The following is an 18,584-nucleotide window of genomic DNA, read 5'->3' on the forward strand; positions in this document are numbered from 1 at the left end:
CCTTCCTTCCTTCCTTCCTTCCTTCCTTCCTTCCTTCCTTCCTTCCTTCCTTCCTTCCTTCCTTTGACCAAAGAAATGTAAAGTTTGAGCACTGAAACCTCACAAGATATCTTGGGTTTACAGGTCATATTTCTTTTATTAAAAAAAAAAAAAAAACAACTTAAATTCATATCACTCTTGCTCTCTTTCATTGGTCTACAATACATCCCATGTCAAGCTAAGCTCAGTCATTGTACTTTGTTGGCTCAAAGTGAGTGTTAATAGAATTTCTCACTTTTTTGGCCAGAAACCCTGGCCTATTGTCCTATTTTCCAGGGATGGATCTTCTTTTCTTTTTTAAATTAGGTAAAAGAGGCCATTCTTTGCCTCATTACTTAACTGCCCATAATCCCTGGTTGGGTCTTGCCTCAATCAAAATGAGCCCTAGGAAAGGTCTTGGCTATAAAAGGCTAAGGTATCTCACCGAATCTCTAGTCATCCTGAGCTATATCTGACTTTTGGATCCAGATGGCTCTAGAAAAGAAAGTGAGCCATTCCTCATTTTAATCCCATTCACTTGCAAGTCATGGCATCTCCCTGATGTTGTGATCCTTCTTGAGAATGAAGGACAAAAATCAATAACCATTGTGTGTCTATGTGTCTCTACCAATTCTTGTAGCTCTCTATCTTTCACCCTATCTCTCTATCCTTCTACCTATTTTTAAATAAGTTTTGTGGAAACTTATTTGTGGGAAACAATGAATTGAAAGGGACTTTTAAAAATTAATTGCAGTTCATATCCTAATCTAGATGTATGTAGGACTGTTATAGGTTAAAATATCCATTTGCTAATCAGTTTCCCCACTGAGGTGGAATCCCTCAAATGGAATGGTGGAATGGCCCCAAATCAGTAAGGGACTTTTTAAATAGTTCCTCAAATGTAATGGTCATTTTTTCTTGGTTGTCATGTATCTTGGAGATTTAGAGCTAGCAGCTCATTCTTGAAGTTATTTTATTGTTTTAACACATTAAATTAGCTTATTATTGCTGAATATGTAGTGGAAAATAGCATCTGTTTACCCTGTAATAATATAAAAATTACTTACCAGTAACAGAATAAAGAGTAATTTGCAAAAGCTAATCATATTTGTGCACTTGTCTGCGAAAAAGTAAATTGTTAATACAGACCCAAGGGGACAACACTTGCTGATTTAAGCAGTTTGCAGCAACATTAACAATCATTTATTACATAAGAAGGGTATTTAAGACCATTACCAAAATGGTGAAGGCTAATATCAATAAGCATAGGTATATTGAAGTTATATTATTGTATTTCAAAATGTTTTGGACTTCAAAGTGGCCAGCAGTAATGAGAGAACCTAGACAGGCAGGTACTTTGCTATTATTTCCTGAGTTTCTTTTAATTTCTAATCCAAAAGGATAACAATGCTATTAAAATTTGTATGGTCTCCAGAGGGTTATTGTGAGATTACAGCATGATGTTTAGGTAGTTATCTGGGCCCAGAAAGGAGAAATGACTTGTCCAGGATTAGTGGATGTTTGGTGTGGGGGTTAAATCTAAGTCTTCCTAAGTATAAACTCAGTACTCAACACTCTCTGAAAGTAATTATAAGACATGTAAAACATGTAACACAGATTGGAAATATAAATCTCAAAATGTATGCTTTTGTTGTAATTATTTATAATGTTTATGGTCTTACCATTATGGTATAAAATGATAATAATATTCATGGTATTAAAATGCCCCCTTGCATCATAGAGACCCAAGTTCTCCAAAACTTTATCAAAATAAAAGCTCCCTCAAGAATTCCTCCTCTGCTTGAAGTCTTCTAGTAATAGCACACTCACTACGCAATGAAACAACATATTTCATTGTGAGACCACTGTAATTGGAAAAAACTTAATCATATGCCCATGGTCATGTTTACTATTCGTAAGGTAATTATTGTTCTGAGCTGTTTTTAAGATACCCATTTTAGGAAAACAAAATAAATAAATCACCAATGATTGATTTTCTGATGGGGAGGAAATAATATGATTTCAAACATTTAGCTATTTTAGTGCCTTGTTAATTCTCAAGTTGCAGTTGGCTGGACATCTATTCATGTCTGTCTCCATAGTTAAATGCCTCTACGAGTTTATAGGAAATTCTTTAGAATCTAGTTAATGTCCTTCTCCCAAATAAAAAAAAAAAAAAAAAAAAAAAAGAGGTTCAGAATATCCAAGATTTAAAGAGTTGCTTAGAAAAATGAAAGAGTAAATGACTCTTTAGTGTCAAACAGTGGGGATTTGTCCATCCAGAAGCTGTCACTAGATATTTCTTAAAGCTCCCTTTCGAAGTAATTCCTATCACTTTTAGATATTGCTAAGAGTGAAGAAGATTTTTTTCTTAAATCAAACCAAAATTGACCTTTTTTTTTTTTTAACTTCCATCCCTTGCCACAAGTTCTATTTTTTCAGTCTTCTACCATGTGACAATCCATTAGATAATTGATGACAGTTACCATGTCCCCAATGAGTCTTCTCTTTTTTCAGCTCAGCCTTTCCCAGTTCCTTCTAGTGATTCTTATGAAGTTCTCAAGGTTCTTTAGCATCATGCTTACTCCTTGCTGATTATTTATTTGTCAGAAATCAATTAGATTAAAATCAATTTTTCTTTTAAGGCATCTTTATAAACGATTTTATACAGTTTTAAATATTCTATGTTCCCAATCAATATTGGGCATCCCTAGATTAGAGGATCAAATGGTAATTTCTTTCTATTAAATTAATAACTAATTTATTAGCAAGTGATCATTTATCGATTTTTATCTTCTTGTTATTCTCTGAGCAACATATTCTTAAATATGACCCATACTAGTAGCCCTGACCAACAAGCAATATGATAAGAGAAATGTCAATTAAAAAATATCTAGGTTAAGTGATTAGTTTAAGTGAATTTAATTAATCACTAATTACAATGTCAGAGGACTCTAGACATGAAGATTACTTATGTGCATACACACATGCACACATACACACTCATACATGAAAACATGAATACCAATCCATTTGTTGTGCAGATCAAGTCCATATAGGACAGTATTTCCCAAACTCTAGGATATTGAGTCCCTTCCTTCTTAATTACCGTTGTCTCTGTAGGATGGGGGGAGATTTTTCACCCTGTATCACACTATTCTTCCTGTCTGCTCAGAGGACATTAGGGAAATTTCATGGTGCTTAGCACTGGCAAGGCAGCTGGTAGGGATGTAAATCATTATTTGTAGACTGTGATGAAGTTCAGGAACAAAGGTATTTTTTAACAACTACAGTTCTGTGGGACAGATTTATTAATAGAATAATCAGCCTACTCATGAATTGAAGGCCAGGCAGAGAAAAACATCAAAGGGAAGACTACTAAAGGTTTATATAGAAGTGGCAGGTCTTGATTTCCTTTCTTAATAGAAAGTGTTTTCTCTACTAAAACTTTGGGGGATTAATTTTCAGTGAATAGTCAGTAGAAGAAATTGTCTAATGATGTGTAAAAATTGCTTTCCCTTGATTTTTATGAATAACTTTAATTTGGGAAGTTCACTTTTAAAGTAAAAATTGATGGGTATTTCAAAGGATAGGCCATTGGGACCTGCAGTTTGAAAGACATGTATTCACTTTTTATTATAGCTTTTTATTTACAAAACATGCATGGGTAATTTTTCAACATTGACCCTTGCAAAACCTTCTGTTCCAACTTTTCCTCTCCTTCCCCCCATCCCCTCCCCTAGATGGAAGGTAATTCAATGCATGTTAAATGTGTTAAATCCAATATATGTATACATATTTATACAGTTATTATGCTACACAAGAAAAATCGGATCTAGAAAGAAAGAAAAAAAAACCTGTGAAGGAAAACAAAAATGCAAGCAAACCATAATAGAAATAGTGGAAATGCTATGCTTGTAGTCCACACTCATTTCCTATATTTCTTTCTCTGGGTGTAGCTGATTCTCTTCTTTACTGAACAATTGGGACTGACTCCAGTCATCTCATTGTTGAGGAAAGCCATATCCATCAGAGTTGATCATCGCATAATCTTGTTGCCATGTATAATGATCAGTTCACTCAGCATCAGTTCATGTAAATCTCTTGAAATCATCCTGCCCGTCATTTCTTACAGAACAATAATATGAGTACATGCATTTAAATCTAGCTTCAGTAGTTGTGTGATCCTTGGTAGGTCCCTCAATATCTGCCTGCCTAAGTTCCCTCTATGGTAAAATCCATGTGATAATACCACTTAACTCTCATGGTTATTGTAAAAAGAAAATGAGATACTTGCAAAGTACTTTGTAAACCTTATAGCACTATATACATGCTTGTTATTATTGCTAATTATTATTAACATGAATAACAGCATTACTTGTGAAACAAAAGTTCATGGGATCTTTGGAGATTCAAATACAAGAGCAGATAGAATGTATTTTATTATTCATTCAAAGGCAACATGAAATAGTGAATCATTAAGCCTTCAATGAGTTCTGTTTGTGTGCCTGGCACAGTGCTAAGTGATGGCAAAAACATGGTCCTTACCCTCAAAGAGTACACATTCTAATAGAGAAAGTAATAAGTAGATATCTAGATCCATACAAAATAGTATGATTCTGGGTATATGGAAAGAAATTTCATTGGGGATAATACAAGCAGCTGGTGACTGGGAAAGGCCTCTGCAGGAAATGGGATTTGAGACGAGTGCTGAAGGAAGCCAGAGAATCTAAAAGGTAGGGGTAAGAGAAAAATATTCCAAGCATAAGGACATTATATCCTAAGACATGTAGCCATCTTGTCTACATTACAAAGTAGGAAGGAGGGGAATTATATGATGAATTTGATGAGTCTCAACATGTCAACATAAAACTTGGTAATGATGTCAATATGAAAGAAAGCCAAAGGGAGAAGCTAAATTTTGTTTAAAAATATAGTTTAAAGATCAAGAAATAAATGAAATGACACATAATTAATCATAACCCAAATTTGTATAGGAGAAAAACTCTTAAAATTATTTTTCAATTAAAATCTGTTTTCCCTTCTCCTACTATTTATCCTTAAGGGAAAAGAGGAAAAAATATTTTACAAATATGAAGCCAAACAAAACAAATTCAATTTTTGCTCAATTCCACGAAAAAAGAAAAAAAAAATCTGTGTTTTATTCTGTGCTCTAAGTTCCTCACCTCCCAGGAGTCTTATATTAACCTTCACAACTTGGCCCCTTCCTCCCTATCCAGCCTTCTTAGACTTTCTCTCTTCCTAATACAGGCATTCCTCATTTTATTAGACTTTATTTAATTGTGCCTCATGAGTTTGTTTTATTTTTGTTTGTTTTTACAAATTGTAGGTTTGTGGCAACTTTGGGTCAAGCAACTAACTATCAGATTTTGGTAATCCTTATAATATTTCAAATTTGTTCATTATTATTTTATCTATTATTATGACCTGTGATCAGTGATCTTTGATGTCATTTGTTTTGTGAATTGCCACAAAATATGTCCATATAAAATGGAAAACTTAATCAATAAATGTTGGGTATGTTTGACCACTTCACCCACCTGCTATTTCTCAATTTCTCTTTCTCTCCTTGGGCTTTCCCATTTCCTATTTCCCAACAATTTTGAAGTAGGCCATTTAATAACCCTACAATGACCTTTAAGTGTTCAAGTAAAAGGAAGAGTCACTCAGTGTGATAAACTTCATTGTTGTCTTATTGCAAGAAATTTCCATTGACAACCCAGTCTTCCATCACCGTCACCCTGATCAGCCAGAAGCCATCTACACTGAAGCAAGACCCTCTACCATAGGAAAGATAATATTTCATTGAAGGCTCAGATGATGGCTAGCAATTTTTTTTAGCAATAAAGTATTTTAAATTAGATTATGTACATTTTTAGACAAAATACCACTGTGCACTCAAAAGACATAGTGTAAACATAACTTTTATATGTATGAGGAAACTAAAAATTCATGTGATTTGCTTTTTGGTAACATTTGTTTTGCCAAGGTGTTCTGGCATCAAACCCTCAATAGCTGTGAGGTATTCCTGTACTCTATTATCCAGCTATACTGTGCTCCTTGTTGTTTCCTTGTTTCCATCAATCCTTCCTTTGCACTATTTGGCTTCCATCCCTGGATTCTCTCTCCATTATCTCTGCTGCTTAATTTCCTTAGGTTTCTTCAGGATTTAACTAAAAGTCCTCCTGTAAATATTTTCTGATCTCTCAACTGCTAATACCTCTTAGTTTTAAAATCATATCCAAATACTTTCAATGATTTAGATACTTTTATTTTTGTATTTCCCTTTAGATTCTGTACCCCCATAGAGGAAATGGGTTTTTGTTTTTTTTCTTCTCTTCTCCTTTCCTCTTCTCTCCTTTTCTCTCCTCTCCTTATCTCTTTTCTTCTTTTCTCTTCATCACATTTCCTACCTCCTACCTCACACAAAATTGTAACTTAACTAATTGCTGAATGACTGATACGAATGGACATTATGGATAATAATATAAACTCATGAAAGGTATTACAACACAAAATCACTAAAATTATGAATTTTGGCTACTCTGCCATAGAGCTGACCAAATATAATTTTGTTTGGGCACATTGGAAAAGAATAAATAATTGTTTTTTAGTTGCAGATGGTTTATTTTTCTTCTGAAAGATTTTACTGTTTTCTTTTGGATTAATAGTTTCTTATTTCTAGAAAAAATAGTATCTTATTTCTTTTTGTCCCTTGCAGAAAGCTATTCTTATAATAAATAATAAAGAGAAGGGAAAAACAGTTCCACAAAATTAAGACCATATTTAAAAAAATATTACATGGTATGAAGTCTTCTACATCATTTGTCCCTTCACCCTTGCAAAGAAGTGAGAAGGAAATAATTCCTCTCATATTTTCTTTGGAGTCAAAACCAACAATTATAATTTTGCAATATTTATTTTGATTACATTGTTGTTCTTTCTGTTTGTATTGTTGTTGCATATATTGTCTTTTATTATGATTACTTCACTTTCCTCAGATCATAATTCTTCTCATGCTTCTATGTATTCATTTTTCCTCACATGATAATAGATTCATAATTCAAAGGACCTTAGGATACATTGATCTATTCACACACTCCACTATTTATCAAATAAAGAAACTGAGGCACAATGTCAGACATATAAGTAATAAATATTTAAAGTAGAATTGAACCTAGATCCTTCTGAATTTATTCAGTGTTCTAACTAATATTCTATGGTGCTTGTCACATTCACTTTTACAACACAATATTCTATTGCCTTCATATACCACGACTTAGGTAGATGTTCTTCAGTTGAAGGGTATCTACTTTGTTTTTTGTTCTTTATCAACATAAAAATTCTTCTATAAATAGTTTAGTTTTTAAGAAGTCATCCTTTGCCATTACTTTGTTTTTAACCTTGACCTCCCTGTCTTACATGCTTCTAAGTGAATTTGATGAGTATGGAGTGTGAGACAATTTCAAATGGTTTATTTAATGTGAGAACAATCAATGTAATTTAATGTGATAGAACTGGCTAAGAGGGGGAATTTATTTCCCCCATAAAAAAGGTTTAACAAAAGTATTTTGAAGTTAAAAGAAGAAACAACTTTTGACTGGTTGGTTACAAGCATATTCACACACTATTTTATCGTGAATATCATTGCTAGCAATGAGAAGGAAGGGAAATATTTAGGTTAAGTCTATTAAAAATGATGTTCTCTTTTATGTCAATTCCATTTTGGCCAATATTTCACATACATTTTTAAATGTTTTGTTTTCATTTGGCTGTATCAATTTGTATTCACTTATATGAGGAAATGCAAGGTTTCTTGAATACACCTATATTTTGTTAATGACTAGGAAAGGAATAAATAGACTTTTCTTCATCAGTTTCTGGATAAAATGCTGCCTTCATAGAATCATAGACTGTCAAAATTTGAAAGGATATTAAATCTTTCTTATACTTGAGCTATACACTTCACAATGTCCTTGATAAGTAGTCTTCTGTCCTTTGCTTGAAGGTTTCTAATAATGGCACACTCATTACACAAGGAAGCAACATATTCAACTGTGGAACCACTAAAATTGTTGAGAAATATTTTTTCTAATTTCAAGGTCTAGCTCTCTAAATCTTTTATCTATTGATACTTTTATGACATGGGTTCAAGAAGAAAACAATTTCAAATTTAAAAAGTATAATTTTTTTTTCCCATTTAACAGCCCCCAAGTCTTTTCTTCTCCAGACTAAGTATCCCCTATTCCTTTCACTGATCCTTGGAAGGTCAATTCAAAAGATTATGTATGACTTTATTCTAAATTTTGTGGATAAAATGATAGGCAAAACCATCCTCTGCTCACCAAGTATTTAAGTTCTATTGGGAATGGCAGAGTATAAATAAATAGACTACTTATACAGACATTGTAGGAAGTAATCTTTAAAGAAGAAAGTTCTAGTCTTTCCAGTGAAAATTTTCTATCTATTGTCCCCAGGGCATCCACTTGATAGTTTCCTAGAATGTGAATCTCAGAACTGAATAAAACATTTCAACTGTTGTCTGACAGCAATGAGTTAAGGATAGAAAAATATTTCTCATTCTGGCAAATCCGCCAATATAATCAGGGGTTTTTTCAAGCCCCTATGTCATGTTGTTGACTTCTATTGCATTTCTAATCCATTTGTTACACTGATTGTAGGGATTGGCTACCCTACATCCATATTCTAGTAGTTGGGAAAACATATTTAGTTGTGCCTGAATCTTTAAGAAAAATATTTTATAGATCTGACCTGAAGCAGTAATTTATAGTTTATGTTGTACTTGTGGCCTAAGAGAATTAAATGTTTTTTTTGTAAAGCCAATTCCTTATGTATGTGCTAATAGAGCCCTTCAATATTTATGCACTGGCATTTTTAAAATAATAAGTTTTAAAATACATAGTTCTTATAAGAATAAGTCATTATTTTTCTGCTTTCCAAAGGAAATTCTATTATTTATTAAAATTTTAAAAAATAAACCTCCATATTACTTTTTGACAAATTTTAACCTAAAGCAAGCTCCTTTCTGTAAGTAGAACCATTTGCTTTTAATGATAAGCTTCATCAAAGCATCAAACAATGGTTTGTGTTTGTGTCAGATGCTTTAAGAGCCATAAAAAAAAAAATTCCCCAAAGTACTTTTGACAGACCAAAGAGAACTGCCAAGAAATGCCATAAAGTAAAATTGAGCTCAACACACATTCTGATTTCATAGGTGATCCCAGATATCATTACATGCACTAATATGAATGATAAAAAATAACATTTCTCCACTAAGAAAGGCATTCTCAAAGGAACTTTTAATTTAGGAGAGTATTACTATGGAAGTTGTTTTTGGATTTTCCCCTCAATTCTGTTCGACAGGCATTTATTAAACAAATATCATGTGCCAAGAGTAGTATTGGTGGTAGGAACACAATAATAGAAAGATAATATTGCCGATTCTTAAGGAGTTTACATTCTATTGCTTAATAGGGGCAATCATGGAATTCAGTGGGTATTTATTACTTGTCCCATTTCATGGAGAATGAGATCAAGAACATGAGAGGATAAATTCCTTACATGTAATCACACCATTTATTAAGACCACCACTTTTATTATTATTTTTATAGAACCAAACAGAATGAATAATGAGATCTCAAGAATTCTGTCTCTTGTATGTATTCGTAATATAAGATTATTTAGTATGGATATTGTTTAATTTTTATTCTTGTATCCCTATCCACTAATATAGCTAACAAACCTGGTTGGTATTAAATAAATGCTTGTTTGATAGAATCTCTGGAATTTAAAACAACTTTGTGTCTTCTACTGACCAAACTTTCCCAAAGTTAATTAATTCATAATCATTCTTTTTGTTAGGTTAGCACTCAGTCACACTTTTCCAAAACCAACTTTCCAGTTTTTTCTTTTCTTCTTCTTCTTAGTTTTTTTTTTTTTTTTTTTTTTTTTTTTTTTTATAAATGTATGTCCCAATCAGAGTTCCCCAATCTAATCCTCAATGAGACAGCTGTTTGGAAGGTACTTCAACATCACAGGTTTCCTTGGCAACGAGAACCAGGTGAAAACACTCCAATTAGCCTGTCTCAATCACTCAAGTTCCCTCACTTTATCAATGCAGAAAAGACACCTTAGATAATGTAATGCTTCATCAATCATTGGGCACTCTGGAATATATAAGTGGTCAGAGTTGCTTTGGGCAGGTGAGTACCCATGCTTGCTCCTATCCAGTGGGGTAAGCTCAGTAGGAAAGAGTCTTAATATTTTGCACTGTCAAATTTGGAAATATCTCTTTTAAAAGAAATATTCAGATTATCTTCTTGCTTTGCAGAAACCATGGGTAGCACCATTTTTGAACCTAGTAACACTTGTGTTTGTTGAAAGTCTCTGCTCATTATTTCATTGTTGGTTCTTAATAAATGTTTATTAGTTGATGGGAGGTAGATTTTTATCTTGACTCCATGTATTTAATGTCCTGAGGCAAACAAAGACATATCCAAAATGAATCACCCATCATTGGTCTTGGAAAGATCACTCTTAATTGAATGTTATTTGCCATGAGGAATAGCTGAAATTGGTGAAAGTTTCCAGTTTTTATCACTCTTGGGTCATCTAATTACATGCTGGCTTCCCAAGCTGAAACAGGTTATTATGCATGGGTTGTGCTATAGCTGGATGCAAAATGTGAAAAGGGTAATTAACTTATCGGATTCATGACTGTTTCCCTTTGCTCAACCCAGATTCATGGGTTTAAAATGTTAAAGCTTTTACCAGTGGAGGCAAGTTACTTAAAACTATGATTCTCTAAATATTTGAATTTCTTTTACTGAATGGGGTGGAGTGGGAACAAAAAGAAAAAAAAAAAAAAAGATATTGCTTTGCTTTGTTTATGAGAATGGAACTTCAAATTAACATGACTTATCTGCCAGATAAGGTTCCTTTTATAAGCTTTAAGTAGGTACCCAATTTTGAATAAAAAGAACAAAAGTCTATATGCCTAGGAATCAGTTTCATGCAGCTGCAGTTAATGGATTAGATGCCCTTCAGCTCTGGTAAATTTTATATGGTGTGAATGAAATATTAGTTATTTTCTTTTGTACTATTTCTTCCCCCTTTCCAGTTTATCACATCTCATTCATAAGCAATGGAATATCATAACAGATAAACAGAACAATTGGCTTGTTGAGGTCAATCTTAAATAAGGTGATGAAGAGCATCATATTCCTTTAATCCTTTAATAATAAAAAATGATCAGTCTTCCTCTTTAACCATGAAATTTCATGGACCCTCCCCATAAGTGGGTTCACAAACACGTTTATGAAATATGTGTAATTGTTCCTAAGGGAAACTAGTAAATTTGCTTAGGATTATAGCTGTAAATTACCTAGGATCACAAAACTTATAATTTCAAATTTAGTCTGAAGTAATTTGTGGACCTAAAAACCTTCAGGTACCAAAAATGTGTTTGTGAATGAAGATACTCTATTGTGTTAAGTGAATAGGAAATAAAGCCTATTTCAAAAATTAAAGCATATTAGTAGGGAAAAAAAATATCAGATATCCTGTCCCTGGTACAAGCTTGAAGAAAAATGGGGTTAAGGAAGATGTTTTAAAAATATTTTGGCATTATTCTCTGTATTTTTTAAAGTATAATATATAGTGAATTTGTTTTTTTTTTTTTTTTAAACTAGTTGAGGTTTCCTGAATACAGTATCATGTTTCATCAGTTTCATTTCCTCCCCAGAATCTCCCAAAGAATACCAATGAATACCAACTCACACTAAGAGAGGTAATTCTTATATTTTGTGAGATTCTAATCTTTAACTAATATAATTCATATGTGGCCTATACTTATATTATATGATGGATAAATATAACATTCATTTTATATATAAAATGCTTACATTTTGACTAATATAAATTGTTTAGAGTGAAATTAGCCCCAGCTCAAACTTTTTTTGTTGAAGGATAATTTTTAGATATGATCCTATTTTCAACCAATATATTCCATCATAATATTTTTAGAAGAAAAAGAAGTGGTCATATATCTACCTTCAATTGCTTGCTGTCTGATTTTTGTCTTTATGTACTGTTGTTTTTTTACATCGGTCAATTTGTATGATATCACCAGCAACCATTACCTTTTTAATTTTGTATTTATATTACAATCAAAAAAATTAATATCAGAAATGCTATGAGTATCCGGTAATTCTATTTTTAAAAGGTCCTCAAAACATCACATACAGAGTTAAATCAAAATTGTACTATGATTTTAAAATATTGTAAGTGGCCCCACTAGATAGTAGTGATTCAGAAAGAAATTCTTATCTTAAAGACAAGGACAAACAAACTGGTTCTAGATGGATATATTTAACCATTAGTTGAATTTGAGTTCCAATTTGCTTTAATTTGAGTTATTTCCTAAAAATTGCAGCCAATATTCAAGATATTAAAAATCAGATTAGACTATTGGCACATGACCTAAAGGGAAATTATAAAAGACCCACTTATTTCACAGGGGTCTATGAGAAAATGCAGTGTTGTTCCTTGCCTTTGCGGCTGCTATTTGTTTTGCTTTATATTTTCATTCAATACGTAAGGTCAGTTAGAGTGACCTTTTCTTATTCACTGACTTATTTTCTTTGCGTTGAAAACATTAAACTCTTCTTTATTCTATTCTTATAATCATGATGCAATTACTGCAGCTGTTTGATTACTTATTAATTTTTTTTTTTTTAGAACAGGAAGCTCTTTCTTTTCCTTTAAAATATACATGCAGATATATGCATACAGATGGATCTAAGAGCATATATTTCTAAATGCACATACACACACATTTTTATGGAATGGTTCCCAGCTTTCCAGGAAGACCTTGAAATGAAAACTGGTTAATAAAGCTCAGGAAATGATCCTTGGAAACATGGACCAGTGACATTCCACTTTGGTTCCTTCTGTCTTCCCCAAAATGTAAAAATTGTTTAAGCCAGGGAAGATGCTTCTCCTGAGTTATTGCTTTTATAACTTCACAGCAGGAGCCACACTTGGGCTGAGACTTTTTTTTATGGCCACAGCAGGATCAGATGTGATTGAAAGATTTAGTCTATCTAATTCACTGTGTCTTGTTCAGATGATCTTGAAAGACATGAGATAATATTTCTTGATCTTTCCTTCTGGAATTTTACAGTGAGTTCATCAGAATCTTTATAACATGCAATTCTACTCATCAAAGCATTACCTATGACTTTTAAACCAGGTTTCTTAGAGAATTTAAATAACTTTTTGGATAATGCAAGTGAACTAATGGTATAAGCTAGGTTAGTTATTTTCCATCTGGGACAAAACTAGTAGGAAAAGCTGGCTATAATATAGACAACATTCTGACTGGGGTGGATGGGTAATTCAGCTCCACAGACTGGGGGTTAATGAGTAAGGAAAGCCCAGAGGAAGGCTTATTGGGTGCCAGTCATGCTGTGTCATCATGAGGGCTGTAGAGAGACAAGAAGTGAGCTAAGAAGGAGGAAGTCACTCTAGGGAACTTTCTCCCAAAAGGAGAAGTACTCTGCCCTTATGCTGAAACTTTGAAATAAAATTTGCCCTGATAATGACATCACTGGTGTGGAGGTAATACTCTACTAATGTTCCCTCCCAGTCCTTTGGGAAAAAAGGGCCCCAGATTTTCAATAACTGGGCCAGTGGAATATGAATTCTAGGAGGATCTAGTAGTTCTGAAATTAGTTGGGAGATAAGCAAATGATAAGTTCTAGGAAAACAAAGATAATTGTATAATGGCTGCCTTCAAGGAGCTCCAGTTCTAATAGGGAAGATAACAGACAACTAGGTATATATGAGATAAATATATGTAAAACAGAAAGTAATCTCAGAAAGAAGACAGGGAGGGGAGAGGGTAAATGGGAAAGATTTCTTGTAGAAGGAAAGCCTTTGTGATCAAAGCCAGTGGAGGACTTTCCTATAAGTATCAGTCCAGTTGCATCTGCAAAAATTCAGTGTTAGATTGGATACCACATAATGATTTTGAAATGCAGATTACTAACAATAAAAATAAATAATAAATAAATGAATAAATAAAAGAATGAATAAATAAATAGATAGATAGATAAATAAAAAATAAAAAAAAATTATTAAGGTAAAAAAGGAAGGCAGCCTACATCAGTTGATATAGGGAGGGCTGTCACTATGGAAATCATAGCTCCCTATAATTGAAATATTCAAGTAAAATAAAGACAGACTGGAAGTCTACAAGATCTGGGTTGTTTGCCATTGTTAAACAGATTGATTGGATCAGTACTTAGCATTCTCTTTAATTCTGTCCCTGTATTCTCATCACACAGATTCCTTAATTGAATCCACAATGACCTTCTTGAGTTTCATTGGACAATTTCTTTGAGGGCACACTTCAATTGATGTTCTCCAATTTAGTTTTTGAGTTCACAGCTCAGGAAAGTGAGAATTTGCTTAGGACCATCATTTTAGAATTACATTTTCTCTATTCATATTATTTATAAATGGGCTTACTCCCTAGATCCACTAGAGATAAATTCATACCTGGTCCTTGAAAGGATTTTTAAAGTATGGCTGTCATTGAGGAGGTGGACAGTTGAAAATTTTAAAGATGGTAAGATGTCTGAAATTTAATTATATCACTTGGAAGCCTAGGAAGTTACTCTCAGTCATGCCTATGATCCTATTTGGGATTTCCTGGCAAAGATTCTATAGGGACTTTTTGTTTCTTTCTCCAGCTCATTTTACAGATAAGATAACTGAGGCAAATATGGTTAAGTGCTTGCCCAAGCTCACATAGCTATTAAGTATCTGAGGCCAGATTTGAATTCGTGTCTTTCTGACTCCTGGCTTGGTCCTACCTCCTAATTACCCAATAAAGATATCAACAGAAATCTCATTGTATGTATCATTTCACACATGAATTTATGTTATTTCTTTCTTATTTGTATGTTATAATGTACTAATTTAAATGAGTAAATTAGATTCCAAACAGGATTTTTCCATATTGATTAAATTACTTTTCAGTATAAGTCATCACCCCTTCTACCCAATCTTAGAATGCTTTTGAAAAGTTCACATTTCTCCACTGGAGACAGGGGAAAAATGGAGTGGGTGGTGCTTAAGTTTTTAAAGATGAAAATATAACTTATAAAACACTTTTATCAAATATCAAATAAATTATCAAATAATTTAATTGAATTGATATAATTATCCTTGAAAAGCTTGACTAGTTTGAAAACAAACTTAAAAATCACAACTTTGAGTAAGTCATTTTGACTATTATAAATATCCAAATACACTACAAAGGGAAGGGAAGAGATACATCCAGAGAAAGAACTGCTAAATAGAAGTATGAAGAGAATGATTTTATACACACTCACACATACACACACAGATATAGGTATAGATATCCATATTTGTGTCTATTGGTAGCCATTTCTACAATGGGGGGGGAAGAGGGGAATAAAGGGGAAAAGTTATAAGATATATTTATTATGTATTTAAAAGCAGTAGCAAGTTGGATATAATAGATTTACAGGTACATATGCAATTCCCCTCTATTCTATCCAGTAATAGAAATGTTTTTGTTTTTTTTTTAAAGAAATAAATAAAATAAAAACTTGACCAATGGAGCATGGTGACAAATGCTTGTATAAATCTTTATCCCTATTATCAGAGAGAACAAGATTGGTGGGTTGCTTGGGCTTAGAAGTTCTGAGCTCTAGTAAAGCTAAATTTAATCAGATCTCTGAACTAAGTCTAGCAAAAATATGGTGAACTCCTAAGAGTGGAGAGCACCAGGCTGCTCAAAAAATGGTAAACCACTCATAGAGTGGAAATGGAACAGATCAGAATAAATATGCTTATCAATAGTGGGGTCAGGCTTGTAAATGGCTGCTCTACTTTCAGTGTTGGTGGGACAGAGACATCCAATCTCAAAAAAAAAAAAAAAAAAAAAAAAAAGGAAAAAGAAAAAGAAAATAAAAATATTTTAAAAGAACAATATTAAAGTAAATGTTTATTACTTGGTGGAAATGATAAAAAAATTATATTCAATGGAAATACTTTATATCACATGATCATGCTAATATGACATTGTTTCTTTAACTGTAGCATCTCTTAACTTCTTGTTTTTGGCTTTTAGTATGTCTCAGTGTTATGTGTCCTTGAAAATGTGTAAATGATGCATGACTGTGCTATCTGTTTAAGTTGTTCTAATAAATAACTTCACTGTCCAGTGTTCTTTCAATAAGGGTACCTGGTACTTATATTTTAAAAATCTCATGTTTTAGCCAGTCAGAATGATGCACCTTAAATAAATTGATAAATTTTAATATTAATAGATTAATACATTTTAAAATGACTAAATACACTTTTCTAGTAGCTAGATGAAAAGAGTGATTTTTGAATGTTTATTAGCATATATTTTAATTTAAAAATTCACTCTTTAAAGTTGGGTCATTATTTTTTTTTACTAATTTTCCCTACTACTAGCTCAATTCATTTCAACATTAAACTCTACTCTGTACAAGATAAAAGAGATGCTGATAAGTGTTTACTTTTTCATGAATGTTCAGTGATCAATGAGACTTCAAGATGGTAGAGCACAATGGCCTTTTCATCATCAGTAGAGTTTTGTGATGTTAAGTCCTAACAGCTGATTTGTCTCAATCATTTCTATTTCAAGCCTTGTACAAAGTTAGTTTTTCTCTTGGCCTTCAAGAAAGAATGAGTGGAGTGGAGAAAGAGGAAGTAATGGAAAGGAGAAGAATAAAACTTAAATTTTAAAAGAGAATTATATCTTCCACAAAAAAAAAAAAAAAAAAAAAAAAAGTAATACTATTTACTTATTATAGGATCCCAGACTTAGGTTCCTCAATTCTTGGGGAAATATTTGTCCATTAGATATCGATTTGTAAAATGTGAAGGTTTAAGAATTTCAGATATTTCAACATCTCATTATAGAAAGGGACCCAAACAATCCTTAGTGTAGCCTATCATTCCAACCTCTACTCCTAGGTCTGTGTTCTTGATCTTCTTTAAAGAATGGGAGAAAAGTAGGATGAAAAGAAGGATTTATATTTAAAGGCCCTCTTAATATATACTTATATCAATAAATTAAAGGGGAAATACATGTATTATTGAAAAAATATAAAGAATGGGAAAATCTCTGCAGAAACATTGGTAAAAGACACTGCTACCATCAGTTTCACTTGTTAGTCAGAACACATTGGGAGCTCTTGGCAATAAGTCAGAGTCTCTGAGATTCATGATTTGAAAGAATGTCCTTAGTCTTGAATTTTACTGGCTTCCTTCCGGTGGGAGCAGGATAAACTGACCCTTCCTTTTAAAGCTAGAAAGTTGAATAGCTTCCAAATATTAAAATGTAGGCACCATATTTCCTCCTAAACTCTTTCACCCAGCTATGTATCTGTAGAGTAGCCCCTTCCCTTGTTAGTTATGAGCTCCTACACATAAACAGTTTTGGCAACTCCTGTTAGTAATACATTCAGTGATTGCATTGGACACATTTTTGAGTAAATGGGCCAGATGGACAATTCATTAGTCTCCTTGTTTAAGTCTTAGGGAGACAAGCAATATGGTAGAATGAAGGCAGCATTCCAATGTGCCAAAGTGAAATTCTTTACACCACCAAAAAATATTCAGTGATGTGTCAAGATTTTATTTTTTTAGGTTTTATCCAATTCGATCCTTTCTGCCTTGGGATTCTTACGCACCCAATTCTGTTCATATTCCGGCATCATTCTGAAACGTGCTAGCTATTTGATCATTGTCAGGAAGAGTATGGATGGTACCCATTATTGAAAGGTCATCTGTATTTGTACTAATACAGAGAATGCCAGTTTAGAAATGAGCCTGATTGCATGGTTCATTTTGTTCTCCTTTGTAGAGCCAGGCTGCGGCCCACTACAAAGGCACTAAACATGCCAAGAAGCTCAAAGCACTGGAAGCCATGAAAAATAAACAGAAATCTGTACCTGCCAAGGACAGCGCAAAGACTACCTTCACCTCCATCACTACCAATGCCATCAATACCAGCTCTGACAAAACAGGTTATGAGATAATCTTTGTTGTTGTCATTGTTTCCGTTCTGGGGGTTGCGTTTTCACATCTCCCTGCTCTGTTGGGTTCTGTTCTCACCATGCCAACATCACTCTGGAACCATTTTTCTGTCCAGTGGTGAATTCCCTCCCCTGCTCCTTTCCTTTTCACCGTCCCTGAGAGGTTCAGATAATTCCCAGATACAATGTGAGTTTTTCATATTTGAAAGGGATTGGAGCCATTTTTCTGTTCAGTGAGGAATTATTCCCTTTCCCACTCCTTTCCTTTTCAGCATCCCTGAGAGATTCAGATAATTCCCAGGTAGCACATTGTAAGTTTTCCATATTTGAAAGGGGTTTTGACTTTTGAGAGATTCAGTGCTTGTAAATGATTAAATCTAGGTTTCCTGGATTGATAAGTGTTCTGTGGGATCCAGGAT

At 33.1% G+C, this 18,584-nt stretch overlaps 1 protein-coding gene across 5 annotated transcripts in view; it reads left to right on the top strand.

The window, feature by feature from the left end:
- Positions 1-18,584, top strand: part of ZNF385D (zinc finger protein 385D) — a 374,854-nt gene that overhangs the window by 249,626 nt on the left and 106,644 nt on the right. For 2 of the 5 annotated variants that reach the window (XM_074269009.1, XM_074269008.1), the window contains exons 4-5: positions 11,805-11,849; positions 17,994-18,156. In XM_074269009.1, coding sequence (XP_074125110.1) covers positions 11,805-11,849; positions 17,994-18,156 — 208 coding nt within the window. Of the gene's footprint in view, positions 1-10,142; positions 10,264-11,804; positions 11,850-17,993; positions 18,157-18,584 lie in introns of those variants that run through there. The other 3 variants (XM_074269011.1, XM_074269012.1, XM_074269010.1) reach the window with 3 other exon arrangements.

This window comes from Sminthopsis crassicaudata, chromosome 5, assembly GCF_048593235.1.
Source record: "Sminthopsis crassicaudata isolate SCR6 chromosome 5, ASM4859323v1, whole genome shotgun sequence".
NCBI classification, from domain to species: domain Eukaryota; kingdom Metazoa; phylum Chordata; class Mammalia; order Dasyuromorphia; family Dasyuridae; genus Sminthopsis; species Sminthopsis crassicaudata.